A 16,540-nucleotide genomic window follows, 5' to 3' on the forward strand; every position below is an offset into this window, starting at 1 on the left:
GCAACTACCCCGGGACTGGGAGTAACAAAGGCAGAAAGAGTTTTTGGGCTCAAGGGTATTTTGGTGATAACCAGCTAATAGAGGGAAAGAAGTCACAAGGGTATAATTGTTGCAGTGTGAGAAACCAGACCCCACATGCCATTTGCTTACTGCTTGTGATTTTCCTTTGTATATCTTGTAATACTGCGGAAGTAACAACTCATGAACCTTTCAAGTGGACTTTAGGAAGATGGGAGGATTCACGAGTTATAAGGAGCAATACTACAGCTGGAGCTCCCACTTTCCAGTTACCTGTGGCATCCTTAGGTACTCGTTGGGGTTCCCATTGGGTTTCATCGTTTTATATGTGTCCTGCTTCGAATCCTGGTAAAGGGTATTGCAATAGTCCTGGACAATATTACTGTGCATATTGGGGTTGTGAAACAATAGCTGGTACATGGGACCCCCCCACTCCTGATCCATACATTAAGGTGGTCTGGAAGCCAGATGGTTGTATTCCTCCCGGCTACTGGGCAGGTCATAAACCCCCAGAAAATATTTGCAGGAATATACAAATTACTGCATTAAGGCCAGAGGATAGTATATGGTTAATTGGAAAAACTTGGGGCGTTCGTTTATATTCGGCCGATTTTGGCAATTTTGGTAGCTTAATATTTATAAAGAAGGAAATTGTGCCCCCTGATCCTGAACCTGTAGGGCCAAACCCAGTGTTATTAGAAAAGGAGGTTGTTTTAGCCAACCAAACAAAAGAAAGGGATCAGACCCAGAATAAAATTCAGAATGAAAACACTTCAGGAGACGAACAGGAAAAAACCCAGGAAGGTAATATACTCTGGAAGGTTATGAAAGCGAGTTATGGTGTCCTAAACAGAACCAACCCAAAACTGACGGAAGACTGTTGGCTGTGCTATAATTTAAGACCCCCATTTTATGAAGCCATAGGAGTCACTGCAAAGCCCAGAAGAGTGAATGGAACTAATCCGAATCAGTGTTTGTGGAAAAAGGGTAAAGAGACAACACCGGGGCTTACCTTGGCTCAGGTAACAAGGAAAGGGAGATGCATAGGAAAAATCCCAACACAAAGAGAATACCTTTGTGGAGTAATAGAAACAGGTGGAAAGAAACCGGCTGACTGGCTATTGCCAGCAGCTAACACTAAGTGGGTATGTAACACTCTGGGTGTCACACCGTGCATCTCACTGAAACTGTTTAATCCAAACCAAGACTACTGCATCCAGGTAACGATTATGCCCAGAATTACCTACCATACAAGTGACTACATATATGAACAACAAACTGTGCCAGAACACCATCTAATGAAAAGGGAACCCCTCACTGCCTTAACTATTGCAACTATCCTTACCATCGGGGGAATAGGAGCTGGAACTGGGGTGGCATCCCTAGTAAATCAACAAAAGAAATTTAAAGCATTAAGAATTTCAGTAGATGAAGATCTGAGTAAAATTGAGCAGGCCATCGATGGATTGGTAAAATCATTAAGGTCCCTATCTGAGGTGGTGTTGCAGAACAGAAGGGGTTTAGACTTGCTATTATTACAACAAGGGGGATTGTGTGTAGCCCTGAAGGAGGAATGCTGTGCATACGCTGATCATACTGGAGTTGTTACAGACACCATGGCAGAATTAAGGAGAAGATTAGAGCAGAGAAAGAGGGAAAGAGAGGCACAGCAAAGTTGGTATGAATCATGGTTCAATCAATCTCCTTGGTTAACTACCTTGTTATCCACCCTTGCAGGACCTCTGATACTGATAATATTGGGACTGACCTTTGGGCCATGCATCTTCAATAAGGCAATAGAAATAATAAAGGGACGCTTAGAGGCAGCACATTTAATGCTCATTAAGGCAAAATATGAACCCATACACGATGTAGATGAGACCCTAATACTAAGTCACCAAGAGTTACAAAGATTCAGTGAACAAAATAAAGATGAACAAGAAAAAGGGGGGAATTGAGATAAGTGGAAGATCATTTATTCACTGAAGCAAGACTGTGGTATGCTTACTTACCTAGGTTTGCATAAGAATGTACTGGTGTGTCTTTGAAATGCTTATTTGCTTACAAGGTGATAAGGAGGTTGAGATTAAAGTCCTGGGTGTGTGTGTATCTGGTCTGCTTGCTGTATCTCAAAAGAAGAGACTTAGAAGCTATCACAACGACCAGACTCAGACTACATCTGGATAGTCACGTCTGCAAGGAGGAGGGGGGGGATAAAAGGAAGGTTGGGACAGAACATTTTTGCGCGCCGTTGGTGGAGCAGGAGACTCCCCAGCCGCCCAGCGCTGTGCTTTGCCTGCCTTACTTGCTTGCTGTTTTAAATAAAATTGCTTTATTGAATTAAGACACTTCAAATTGTCGTGTCACAATTTATAACACTAATCAATGTAACTGTCTTGGTTTGACAAGACAGGAGTCTGTGAAGGAGGACAAAGCCTCCTGTGCAATGGAGAAGGTAAACCCCCCTCCCTCCGAATTATCAGGATTTTTAAATTAAAAGGCTCTCAGGCAAAGATATGGGAATGGGAGTAACAATTCTTTACTAGGAGAAACTAAATAACAATTTAAAAAGGCAAATGCAATCGGTACAAACAAAACTAGTGAAAAAAGTCCACAACCTGAGGATTCGGGGTGTTGGTAGCAGTCCAGTTGAAATGACAGCTGCTCCTCTTGCAGTGGCTGATGAATTGCAGCTGAAGTGGCGATCTTTAGAAGGGTATAGTTTTCTCTGAAGATCTGGTGGCAGTTGGGCTGGTCTTCCTCTGGGAATCCAGCGAAGGGGCCACTTCTCTGGGAATCCCACCGAAGGAGCTGCTTCTCTGAATCCCGCAAAGAGAGAGCTGCTCTGTCCCCCCAAAAGGTACCCCTTTATACCATAAAAGAGTGCTTGGCTTCCCCCTCTGGGTGGAGCATCTCACAATGGGATGGTGTTACGTTACCAGCCCTGCAGTGAGCCAGTCAATGGCCCATTAACAAACGATTACCTCTTCGGAGCAAACCATTGTCTTTGGGAGAGATAACAAACCTGCCCAACCTCCAACAGATGGCAAATAGAATACAAGCTTATATTACAAACCAGGCCAATAACATAATACAAATCCTATTCAATTTAATACCTGCAAAAAGCCAACCATAAAATATGCATTTTTCACAGAGGACATCTGGAGGCTGCTGCAGGGACAGCGATGTCACTGCTGTGACGTCCTCGGGGACGGTGACATCATCAGGGACATCGCTGCTGTCACTTCTCCCCTCTCCACAAACCACACTGGATTTGAGACGAATTCGGGGAATTTTCTGGGAATTTTCATTGCAATTGTCCCAAATGCTGATGGGAATTCCTGGGGTGATGTCACTGGGGACACCTGGGGACATTCTGAGGATGCTCTGGGGACACTGATGGGGGTGGCAGTGGGTCAGGGGATGAATGAGCCCCTCGATGCCTTGCAGCAGAGCCGGATTATAAATGACAATAGAATAATCAGCTTTTGAAATTCTGTATTGCCTTCTGCACGTTGTTATTGAGCACGAGGATTTTGCTGTGGTACTTGATATTGATTACTCATAATTCCTTGCAGCAGCTCGCTGGTACAATAAAATCGCTCCCTTTATGTGTGCAGTGTATAATAAATTTACTGCTAGAGTAATAAACAGATATTATGTCATAGGCCTTAGAATATTAAAAATAGATAATCATTAAATAGATCAATAATAAATATTGAAATAGAGACTATGCAATGTTAAAATGCTTTTGTGTGACTGACTCAGGTGTAAAACAATTCAGTTGTTTCCCACATCTGCGGACCAGCCTCACCAGGTGATACCAGTGACACAAAGCTCAGAAGAATTTATGAATTTATCGGGGGCCTGAAACAACAGGGTGGAACCATGAGAAGAAATCAAAAATATCGACTTAATCTACAGAATGTCCTGCAGACAAGACAGAGGTGAGACCCAAACACGAGTTCCTGGGACACCCAAACCTCCCGGGAGTGTTTGAATAACGTCAAAACTCAGGAGTGTGTTCGTGGCCCTGCAGTGCAACCGGATCCGGAGAACGAAAGGTTAAGTTGAGGGCGAGTTCTTTGGCCAGCCCCAAAACCCTTTTTTATCCCTGATTAAACTTTATTTAGTAATCCCTTAGTGAACTTTGTTTCTCACACCCGGCTGGGATTTGGGGGGGCCGGGGGGGTCCCTGGACAGCCCCCGCTGCTGAACACTAACCCCCCCTCACTGAGCACCGGGACCCCCCAAAAACCGCACCCGCACCCCTTCAGTGCCCCCGACCCTCCCGAGCACCGGGCCCGGACCCCCCTTTGTGCCCCCCACCCATCACGGGGGTTCCGCCCCCTCCCCTTTGACCCCCCAGAGCCGCGGGACCCCCGGGAACAGCGCCGGGACCGGGGGGGCCCAGGGATGTGAGAATTGGATTCGTAAAGGATTCCCAAATCCTGGCAGAAAGCTCACACTGCCTTGGACTTGTCCATGCACACTCTGAGATTTTATTGTGCCAGCGAGCAGCTGCAAGGAATTATCAATAATCAATATCAGTATGAGCACCTGAGCAAAATGCTGGGAGTCAACAGTAACCTGCAAAAGGCAATAGAGAAATGCCAAACCCAATAGAAAAAGCAGAAAAATGCAAAAGGCAGCAGGGGAATGCAAAAGCCTTCTGAGTGCTCTCAGAATGTCCCCAGGTGCGGCTGGTAACGTCATCCCAGAAACTCCCATCAGCATGTGGGACAATGCCCATGAAAATTCCCAGAAAATTCTCTGAATTGGTCTCAAATCCCGCGCAAGGAGGGGACTGGTGACGCCAGCGCTGTCCACCAGGATGTCACTGTCCCTGATGGCATCAGAGCGGTGCCATCGCTGCAGCAGCCTGGGGAGATCCTCCACGGCTTTTTGGCACCGCTGGGCCAGGGCGCGCCTGCTGGGGCCACCGGGGCCGCTGGAGCCACCACAGGGACTCAAGAGGAGGTCGTGGATGTCCCCAAGTGTCCCCAGCAGGTGATCCTTGCCCAGGCAGGCACTGGCATCCCACAGCTGCTCAAACTCGGCCACTTCGGCCACCAAGGCCTCAGGGACATCGGGGGACGCCTTCTTTGTCCCCTCCAGGATGGCCTCGATGTCCCCGAGCCGGCGCTGCAGCTCCTCGGGGAACCACCTGCCTCCTTCACACTCTTCCACCAAGCGCTCCAGCGGCCCCAGGGCCACCTGTGCCCAATGTCCTCTTCTGGTGGCCACCATGGCTTGGCTGCTGGCCACCACGGCCTCTCCCATGGTCTCGTTGGTGGCCGCAGCCACCTGGGCCTTGTGCTGGCCCTGCCGAGGCCCTCTTTTCCCTGCCCAGGGCCACCTTCAGCTGCTGGGCTGTGGCCACCAGGCTGCTCCCAGCTGTCCTCCTGCCGGTGGCCACATTCTGCAGGTCCCCGGCCCGGATGGCAGCAATGGCCGCATCCCAGCAGGCGTCGCGGAGCTCGGTGGCATCCCAGGCCAGCAGGGCCCGGCTGTCCTCGAGCCTGACCACCAACTCCTGCCAGGCCCAGACACAGCTCTCACATCGGCCCAGGTGGCCCCTGGGGTGGCCCCAAGCAGGGCCAGGTCCTGGCCCAGGGAGGGGACACCACGGTGGCCCAGGGAGGTGACACCGCCCTGCTCCAGCGTCTCACCGAGACTCCAGGTGAAGTTCCTCAGGTTCACGTGCAGGGACTCTGGGGACATGAGCTGCTGCTCGTCCCTCTGTAACCTGGTCACGGTGGCTGCCACACACAGGGCGGCCACCACATTCACCAGTGACTCCAGCTGATACGGGGACACCTGGGGAGGGGACAGGGGAAGTGTCAGGGACCTGGTGGCACTTGTGGCCTCCTGCAGTGGCCCCTGTGTCCTCCCAGTGACCCCTTTATCCCCTCCCTGGAGGGCTCTGATGTCCCTTCTGTCCCTTTGTCACCCCCTCATCCCCTCTGTCACACCCCTGTCACCCCCCACTGTCCCCTCTTCTTGCCCAGGGAGACTTAAACTGTGTCTGTGTCTCCCACAGTTTCTGCACAGTCAGGCCTCAGATATTGGGCCCCTTTATCAGCTCCATTGCTTTACTCTCTGTTTTATTCCCCATATGGGGACACCAGGGCTCTGCCCAACGTGGGTCACTGGGGATCATCCAGCCCGGATCCTCCCATGGGGGATGGAGCTGCAGCAGCGCACCAAGCTCTTTCCTCACTCCAAGCTCTTCCCTCACTTGGGGCACTCACAGGGCTTCCCTTAGTGGTGCCTCCGTTGGTGTTTGGTCAAGGTTGATCTCTGTGTGAAGCTCTTCCCACACTTCCCACACTCGTAGGGCCTCTCCCCGGTGTGGATGCGCCGGTGCACGGTGAGGTGGAAGTTGTGCTTGAAGCCCTTCCCGCAGTCGGGGCAGCGGAACGGCCTCTCCTCGGTGTGACTCCGCTCATGCTTGAGGACATCGGAGCTGGTCTGAAACCTCTTCCCACACTGGGGACACTCGTAGGGCCTCTCCCCAGTGTGGATGCGCTGGTGTATTCCCAAGGCAGAGCTCCACCCAAAGCTCTTCCCACATTCCAAGCACTCATAGGGCCGTTCCCCAGTGTGGATCACCTGGTGGTCGAGCAGGTTAGACCTGTGACTGAAGCCCTTCCCACACTTCCCACACTCGTAGGGCCTCTCCCCGGTGTGGATGCGCCGGTGCACCGTGAGGCTGGAGTTGTGCTTGAAGCCCTTCCCACAGTCGGGGCAGCAGTAGGGCCTCTCCCCTGTGTGACTCCGCTCATGTCTGAGGAGATGGGAGCTTCTCTGAAATCTCTTCCCACACTCCCCACACTCGTAGGGCCTCTCCCCAGTGTGGATCCTCTGGTGCTGGATGAGGCTGGAGCTCCAGCTGAAACCCTTCCCACATTCCAAGCACTTGTGGGGCTTCTCCCTGCCATGAGGCTTCTCCACCAGCTCCAAGCTCCGCCTGGATCTCCGCCCGCCTTCCTGGCTCAGGGGGGCTCTTTCCTCCCTGCAGCTCCCTGGGCTGGGTTTGCAGCTCCTCCTCCTGCAGCATCTCCGGGGCTTTTCCTCCTCCTCCATCCAGCCACACCCAGGGAATGACAAATCCTGGTTTGGGGAAAAAACAAGAGAAGAGCACCTTGGACTGGAGGTTCCTCCTTGCCCAAGTTCATCTCAGGAAGTCATTGGGAATTTTCTGTCTGTAAGAACCTCCAAAACACCAAGATTCAGCCCAAAAATCCCGTAAACTTCCAAAACACAGAACAAAAACACCCCAAACATCAAAAGCCAGCAAAAACCTCCTCCAAAAGATAAAGATTCAGCTGCCACATAAAACCAAAGCACCAACATTTAGCCCAAGAAAGCTCAGAAACACCAAGATTCACCCCGTGAAAATTGTGGATCCCCCTCCACGTCACCTGCTGCATGTGGGGGGAGCAGCGCTCCTGGGCTGAGGGAGAAGCTGCACCTATAAGGACTGGTGGAACCTTCTGCTGCTTCCTCTTTCTGCTCCTTCTCCTCCTCCTCTTGTGTGCCTGCTCTTCCTCAAACTCCTCTTCCTAGTGCCATTCCTCCTTATCCTGCAAATTCCCCCCTTCTCATGCCACCTTCATTGTTTGACCATTCTGTTTCTCAAGCCTGCTTCTCCTTCCCTTCTCCTCCTGGCCCCAGGCCCAGCACCCACTGCCGGCTCCCTCTTCCCCCCACACCCACAGCATCCCAGCGCAGGGGCAGGGATGGAGCTGGGGCAGGTCGGGCTGGGGCAGCGCTGGGCTCTCGGCCGCTCCCGCCCGCACTCGGTCCCCACTGCAGCCGCTCCCGCCAGGACAGCGCGGGGGGGCCCGGCCTTGGCGCTGCCCCACTCCCACCTCCCCAAATTCCCCTCGCGGGGCCATGGGGCCGAGGGGGGGCGCAGGTGGGTCCAGGTGGGGAACGCGGGGAGCTGCGAGTCTGCCTGGCAACTGGTGAGTCATCAGCGCCGCGGGCTCTGATTGGCTGAGCTCTGCCCGAGCCCTGGGGCTGCAGCACAGAGGGGACACCCTGCTCCAGGGGGGATGTCCCACAAACGGGGGACCCCATGGAAGGAACAACAGGAAAGTGTCTTTACAAACAGATGCTCTGAATCTGCTCGGAGATACGGCCAGGAACCTGTACATAAGGAAGTGACAGGAGAAGCCATCTGTTTCAGAAAATGTTATCAGTTGATGACACAGACTGCTATTCAGACAAGGTCCTGCTCAATTCATGAACCTCCAGAAGAACAAGACTTAACAGAGCCATGAATATCGTTTCAAATAAAAAAGTGGGGCGAATATGAAGGGGGTATATAGAAGGTGGATTGGGAAGTCTGTACCTCTCAAGTGCTTCAGCCAATGAGGAAAGCAGAGGGAGATGTGGCCAGGAGAATTAGGATGAAGAGGAGGCTGTGTCCTCCAACAGTTGGAGAGATCCCATGGGGAATGTCCCATGGCCTCTCCCATTTTTAGGAAAGAAATTACTTTTACAGTACTCCTGTCTGCTCTGCGGACAGAATCCTCTGGTGATGTCAATTTTCCTGCAAACCCTGGGGTTCATCCCGAATTCCTTCCACCGTCCGGGGCGGCGGGCAGGGAGTGCAGCTGAAGGTGCCTCACCCACTTTGGGTGATCGGCTCCCTTGGCTGGCAGCGGCACCGGGGATTGATTGGGGACCCGGGAGTGACCAGGAGACAGATGAGTGACACATCAGGGCGGTCTGTGAAGAGTCAGCAGGGAGAGAGCACTGAAAATCTCATCAGTGAGTGCCCTGGGATCCTCAGGGAGTGAACATGGCAGGGCACCCATGGAGGGGAGAAAAGGGAAAGCCAGGGAGGGGTCCTGGCCAAAGGGATGATGATCCCAAAATGTCTCTGAAGGGTCCCTTGGGAGAATGCTGAGGTAGTTTGCATATTCTCCCAGAGGTAATTAAGGACATGGACACCCAGGGGGGCAAGAAGGGAAGTGGAGAAGGGATTTGGACAGTAGTCTATGGATGGCGTTGGTGTGCTGGGAAGGGATCGGGTGAAGGGGAGTGTGCAGCAATATGGTTCAGACAAGAAGCAGCAGGAAGAATCTATAAGGTAAGAAAAAGGAGGATGAAAAAGAGGAGGAAGAGAAATATATTTGGGATGTTATCCAGCAGGGTCTTTTCCAGAATTTGCCACCTGATCCAGATGCTTTCCATCCCCGGTTTCCAGGAGAGGAAAAGCAGGAGGTCAGGATGCCAGGGGTTTCTCTGCGGTGGCAGCGGCAGCACCGGGCGCAGAGGTGCGGCACCGGGAGCACGGGCTGGGGCCTGTGGGGAGCTGCGGGGCCGGGCCGGGGCTGTGGGGCAGCCGGGGCTCAGCGCCGGGTGCTGCCTGACCCCACCAGCCCCGGGCAGGGCCGGCAGTGGCCCCCGGCCCCCAGGAGGCTGCGGGACGCCCCGGCCGCTGCCCGGCCCCGGGGAGCTGCCGGCCCTGCCCGCCGGGGGGGCCGCCTTTGGACACTGCGGCAGGACAGGCACCGGCTCTGCCACACGGGCTGGGCAGGGACCCTGAGCACAAGGGGGAACACAAAGGAACAGCTGGGAAATGCAGAGTGCACATGGAAGGATCAGGATTTGCTGTTCAGGATTTGCTTTGGGTCCCTGCAGAAAGGAAAGGTTTTGCAGAAAGCTCAGCAGCTCTCAGAGGATGAGCACCCACAGGCAGTGACCGGGGCTGCAGGAGTGGCACAAGAAGGCCCTGCAGCACTTGGGCACAAAGGCACAGCAGCTGAAGGCAAGAAGGGATGAGCAAAAGGCCAAGCTGAAGGCAAAGGCCATGGCAGAGTTCCTGCAAGCCCCTGGGAAGGAGTCAGGGCTCCAGCTGCAGCCCACAAGGACACTGCAAGCACAGACAGCAGCACCCTCAGCAGGAGCAAGTCCACCCCTGCATGGACATGGATTGTCAGGGCTCTCTGAGCTCCCATCCCACCGGGGACCCACCACACTGGAGCCCTGGAGAACATTCAGGCTGCATCTACATCGAGAGGAGGCCTCTCCTGATGGACACAGGGGCCTCTCCATCCACTCTGAATCTTACACCTAAGGGGGGAAAATTGTAAAGCAATGCTTCAATTATTAAGGGAATAAATGGAGCTGAAGAGAATAGGTTTGAAATAAACTAATTTCTTTTTCTTCCTACTCTGATTGTTATTAACTAGGAAGGAATTTGATGGTGGTATTGTAATATTGTAAAAGGTGATACAGAGGCTATTGCTGCTGTACCTTTGTGTCAAATGTCTGGCAAGGCCTGTGCTGAAGGGAACCCAGAGGTGTGGGCAGCCCCATGGAAAGATGGAAAATTTGATGTGGAGCCTCTCCAAATTACTTGGAAGCAACCAGGACAAGTGGTGTCTAAAAGCAACACCCTGTTCCAGGGGAGGGAAGGAAGGGCTCACAGCCTGGTATGGAGTCCCTGCTAAAGGCAGGGCTTTTGGAGCCAGGGATGTCTCCCTACAGCACTCCTATCCTGCCAGTCAGGGAATCGGATGGCTCCAATGAGGAGGACAAGAACAAGTGGTAGACAAAGCCCCTCTGAAATGGCTGAATTTTCTGGCTAAAAGTTGTATTTTGAGTATTTGAAAAAAAATTACAAATGGTGAAGAGAAAGGTTAAATATATGGGACATAATTTGACTGAAGGATTGACCCAGAGAGAGTCTAGGCAATTTCAGATGTAAAGAAGTAAACTAAAATAAGGAAAAGACCAAAACGAGCTGCAACAATTCTGAGAATTAAAACACAAATACACAACCTGGATTGAGGATTCTATGTTCCAGCCAGAACATTGTAGGACTTTTTAACCCCAGACAGCTTTCATGCTGTGGTATGGACAGGAGAATGTGAGCAAAACTTGAGAAAATGAACAACCAAAAATATTGATGCCTCAGCTCTGGCTCTTCCAGACTCAGAAAAGAAATTGGAATTGCAGGTGAATGTTCAACAGGGCCATGCCAAAGGAATCCTTGGGCCAAAATGTTTCACCCAGTGGCCAGAGTGGCCTCATTGTCTGCAGATTTGTGCAGCCACAGCTTCAATGGGAACCAAGGCCCAAAAACTGATGACAACAGGATCTCCAACTGTTCCAGTCTGCCATCAAGTTCAAGCTTTGATCACCAAAAGAGCCTCGCAATGGATGAGCAGTGCTCGGTTATTACAGTGTGAAACTTGTTCAGTGGCACAGGAGGATTCAGAACTGAGGACAGGGGAAGGGTTTAACCCAGCCTCCTGTTTGAACAGCCCACAGAGGGGCTGGGAAGAAACCCAGCACTGCATTCAAGTGACACAGCTCCAGACCCAGCCTGGGGGAGACTCAGGAGACATTGCCTGGCCTGAGGCAGAAAATGTCTTTGTGGATGGCTCTTCAAGGGCAGCAGAAGGGAAAAGAGTTCCAAGACACGCTGTTATTGAGCAAAGGGAATCAGACAAAGCGCAGGTTACCCCCATGGTCAGCTCAATTGGCACAGCTGTGAGTGCTTGTAAGAGCCTGGCACTGAAATGCCCTGAGCAGGAAGGCTTCAATATCTTCTGGTGACACCATCTCACCTAACAGGGGGGCAAAAGCAATTCTGACTGCTCAGCAACCACTGGATCACTTATTAAGGTAACTGTAAAAGAAGTAATTAATATAAAAGGGATTGTGGAAGAAACAGACTCAGACAAGCAGAACTCATTCTCCAGGAAAGATCCTCCAGGGGGTTATGGCAGCTTTAGGAATACAGTGGGACCTCCAGAACCCCTGGCACCCCCACAGCTCAGGCTGGGTACAAAGAATGATTGGGGAAAGAAAGAAACACCTTTGGAAGCTGGGGATAGAAACCAGGATGCCATGGGTACGGCTTTTGCTATTGGCTTGGGCAAGAAGAAGAGCCAGACCCAGGGCAGATAATAAATTATTTCCCTTGCACTTGATCTCGGGAATTCCTTACCCTGGGAATTCTCCACCTAGTGCAGGGTGCAGATAAGGGATGCACATTTAAAGCAGTCTGTGGCCAGAATCCTGTCTCTGGTGCAATCTCTCCCACAGGAAGCTGGGCTGGCACAGAGCCTGCCTTGGCACTTTGCTGTTGCCAATAGCCAAGCAGGACATGGGCTCTGCCTAAGGAGTGCAAAGCAGCACCACTGGTGGCCAAGTGGCGTGGCCCATGCCAAGGGGCCCCGAGGCCAGAAACAGCCGCCAGCACAGCTGAACACGGGGGGACCCCTCAGCCTGGGCTCCAGGTCTCTGCAGCCCCGGAGATTTGCACTTCCCGCCTGCAGCAGGAGGATGGGAGGCCCCCCTGAGCCTGCACTGAAGGCAGCGCAGCAGCAGCCAGGGCTCCACAGCGGGGCAAGGCCCTGGGCCTGCCCACACCTCCTCTGCTGAAATCCTCGGCCTGGCCTCCCTCCTTGGGCAGCTCCAGCCACCGGGGCCAGCCCTTGCTGCCACTGCTGCAGCTTCAGTGCTCGCTGGGCCTGCACTGCCACAGCTGCTGGGGAGACACCGGGACAATTCCACTCTGGCTCTCACTCACACTCACACACTGCCCTGCCTGCCACTGCATCCATGGAAAATAGACCAGCTCATAGACTTGAGCATTGTTAACCTTTGATTTCTCTACTCAGGCTTGCTTTGCCTTGGCCTTAGGGAAAGAAATGTTAAAGGTTTTGTTAAGGGATGTTACACCACTCAGTGGAGATGAGTTTAACATCTCAACACACAGGGAAGGCCCAAAAGAGACCCACAAAGACAACGACCAGCAGCAAAACATCAACCCCAGCAGCAAACAGCAACCAACACCTACCCCAGACACTGCCCCCGGCAGGGCTGCAGACACCTGGTCTGCAAAAGGCTGAGAAGGAAATCCAGCACTTCCCACCTCATTAACAGCACAAACCAATAAATCCGGGTCCAATAGGAAACCAAATACTAAAAACTGCACAACTTGAAACTACAGAACATGAAACCAATCAATTTAGACTGGATCAGACTGGATCAGGTTTGGGGAAAATCGAGTAAAAGCCACGTGTCATGCAACGATTTTCTCTGCACACCCGGGCTATGTGGGGATAGAATGATATCTGTTGCACATCCTGGCTAGAATCAAGGAACGCCTTGACTCTAACACTAAACATATTGGTGGAGTTTTTCTTTTTCATGCAGTATCAATGCAAAGTTTAGAGCATTAGAGTATATTTTGTATTACTCCCACATCTATATTGCCGGTTATGTTCGGGTCAGAGATGTGAGAATGAGTTTTTATTCTGAGGAGAAGAAGAAAAATGTGAATCGCCTTGGAATTTTCTCATGTATGTTTCTGCGTGGCTCTTAGAGGTACCAAAATTTTGGTCTGGGTTCTTCGATGTTCACCTCTTGGCTGTATTTTGCAAAACTAGAAGAGATTTAAAAGTGACCCCTTAACTCATAAACAGGCAGCCCGGAGAGGAGCTTTAGAAATGCAAATTAACACTGCTGGGGGCAGAGTGGGGCAACTACCTGGCTCTTCTTGCCTGGGGCAGGAATTGGCTGATTCCCTCTGCCCCTCACCCCAAGCTCTGCCTGCTTGCACAGATGGAATCTGCACAGCTGAAGGCAGAGCCCATGCTGAGGATCTCTGACTCTGCAACAGAAATGGCTGAAGCTGCAAAGGGAAACAGCAAATGGAGAATGTTGTGAAAACTTCCTAAAATAAGGGGGTGATCATCCCTCTGCCCACTCCCACATCTGCTGCCACTGTCTATGCTGTACAGGGTGTATCAGAGCACTGGGGTTTTTGCTAGAACAAGTTCAGAAAAATCAGCTGGAATTCAAATATTGATGATGTAATTCAAAAAAAGCAGTCAATTGATGCAGCCCCGGCTGGAGGGAGCACCCAAAAATGGGGAAAAGTTGCATGGCCACCAGAACAAATCCTACAACACCATGGACCAGCCCCTGGGAATGCAAACCAATTCATATCATCAGACGGAGAACCCATTTATCATTTCAATGGCATCATTAGATTACAAGCTGTCCTCAGAATAAGAACCAACCAGACAGCTCCAGCTCCTGACCTTCCTGCCGACCAAGCCACTGAAATGAGAAACACAACATTTCATCGGGGGATGGGATCAGATTATCTGTGAGCAGAAAAAAGAGGAGTTACTGGAAAATTAAATTACTCAAACTGCTGTTTGCAAACAGATGACAAAGGAAAAGTGCTAAAAAAGATAACAAAATAAATAGGAGAGCAGTTTATGTATTGGTCCAAACATGGAAAGGATGGGAATGGGACACACTTTCCTGGCTCCCCGGCACACCAGGGTTTAAACGAATGCTGCTTCTCCTCTTCTGTGCTGCAGCAACTCTCATCTTTTTACCATGCTCCACACCTTGGCAGTGCAGCTCATCCAGCAGCTGAGCCAGGGCATGCAGGTGGCAGCCAGGCCTCCTGATCCACAAACGGCGACAAAAGGACAGGGAATGAGGGCACCGAGAATAATCCCAAAACCAAAGAGGACCCGGGAAGGACAAAACAGAGTCAAGGAGTGAATCTGCCTGGAGATAGGGCCGGGCACCTGTAGATAAGGGGAGAAACCATCAGTTCCAATAAATGGTACAAATTGACCCAGAGAGCTGCTCAAAGTCCCGCTACATTCCTGAACTTCGAGGAGAAGAACAAAGACTTAACAGAGCCATGAATATCGGCTGTTCTACAAAAGGAGGGTGCACATTAACGAGGACAGGCAGCAGGCGCATCGGGAAGTCGGAACCTTCCAAGGAACTCAGCCAGTGGGCAAAGGCAGAGGGAGATGCGGCCGGGAAAATGAGGATAAAAAGGAGGCTGCGGGCTACAGCCACGGCAGAGAGCGCACGGCAAATGCCCCACGGCCTCTGCCCCTGCTCGGCAATAAAGTCACTTTGACAGGACTCCTCGCTCTCCCCCGGGCACACGAACCTCCGGCGACGGGAATTTCCCCGCCCGCTCCCGGCCGCGGGGCAGCCCCTCTGTCCTACCCACAGCAGCCGGGCCGAGCCAGCGCTGCTCCGGCAGCGGCTCCTGCCCGGCCCCGGCGGGAAGGAGACCGCGGGCAGCCGCTCCCGCAGCGCCCTCGGCCCGGGGCCGGCACGGGCCGGACACGGCACCGGCGAGCCGCCGGAGCCCCCTGCCGCCCCCTCCGCCCGCAGCCAGCCCCGAGCCCCCGCAGAGCCCAGCGCGGCTCCCACCTGCGCCGGGGCCGCCTCCGAGCTCCGCCGCCGCCGCCTCACCGCGCTCCGGCCGCTGCCGCCGCTGCCGGGCCCGCACAGCCGCTCGGCCAATGGCGGCGCTGCGCGGCCACGGCCGCCCTCAGCCCGCCGCCGGGGCCGCGCCGCGCCCCGCTCCCACCAATCAGCGCGCCGCAACCGCGACTGACGGCACCGGCGGCCAATGGCAGCGAGCTCGGGGCGGGCTCTGCGCACGGCCCCGCCTCGCCCCGCGCTCTCGGCGCCCCCGGGCTGCGTGAGGGGAAAGCCGGAGATGAGGAACAGCCCCGGCACGGGCCCGGGCCGAGCCGGGATTGAGCTGCCCACACAAACAAACTTCTCCGCGCCTCCCGCCACGGCTTTCCCGGCCCTGCGCCTCCCGTGCCTCCGCCTCTGCGGGAAGCCCAGGAGCCTCACTTCTCCTGCCCCTCGTTAGCGCATCAGTGCTTCGCTTTGATTTCCCCCGAAAAGGGAAACCTGCCCCAAGCCCTGTGGGTGGGTGGGGCAGGGGAGAGATTTCTGGCAGAAAACTCCAAAGACTCGGAGCAGGAGAAGGAGAAGTCAGTGCAGAGCCTTAAATGCAGCTTTCCCCACGCCTCCCTGCTCCCAGCTGCACCTCCTCCCCCGGCAGGGCAGGAGACAGGGAATGGGGCCATGCTCAGCTCATCCCCCGGGGCTTCTCCCTCTGCTCAGGGACAGGAGTCGTTCCCTGCTGCACCCTGCGCTCTCTCCCGGCCGAGACTTCTCCAGGAACTTCTCGGAGCGGAGTCCATCCCCTGGGCACAGCCCCCTCCGAGTGCTGCAGCGTGGGTCACTGTGCCACGGGCTCAGTCCTGCCAGGACAGGCTGCTCCAGCGGGGCCCCTCTGCCCGCGGGCTCACAGCCTCCTCTCGGGCATCGCCGAGCTCCAGCCCGGCTCCTCCAGGGGCTGCAGGGGATCTCTGCATCCCCATGGACCTGCAGGGGATCTCTGCATCCCCATGGATCTGCAGGGGGATCTCTGCATCCCCATGGACCTGCAGGGGATCTCTGCATCCCCATGGATCTGCAGGGGGATCTCCGCAGCCCCATTGTAATATACGTTATGGAACAATTTGTACTTATGAAAAATATACATCAAGTCAGTTGTGCTTGTAGAAAAAGATTCTTAAAGTTTTATATGACCAGTGGCTGCAGCTGGGGCTGGAGAAACCACAGATGGCAGAGAAAGAAATACCTAATTTCCAAATGAAAAAAGGTAGCTGGGTGCAGAGATGGGCTCTTTCCGGGG

General features: G+C 53.3%; 1 protein-coding gene across 1 annotated transcript in view; it reads right to left on the bottom strand.

Moving 5' to 3' along the window:
- The window catches only part of LOC144248867 (uncharacterized), a 552,852-nt gene that overhangs the window by 201,607 nt on the left and 334,705 nt on the right, over nt 1-16,540 (bottom strand). The window contains 1 exon segment of the mRNA XM_077790845.1: nt 6,324-6,966. Within this exon segment, the coding sequence (XP_077646971.1) occupies nt 6,324-6,966 (643 nt within the window).

This window comes from Lonchura striata, unplaced genomic scaffold, assembly GCF_046129695.1.
Source record: "Lonchura striata isolate bLonStr1 unplaced genomic scaffold, bLonStr1.mat Scaffold_99, whole genome shotgun sequence".
In the NCBI taxonomy this organism is placed as follows: domain Eukaryota; kingdom Metazoa; phylum Chordata; class Aves; order Passeriformes; family Estrildidae; genus Lonchura; species Lonchura striata.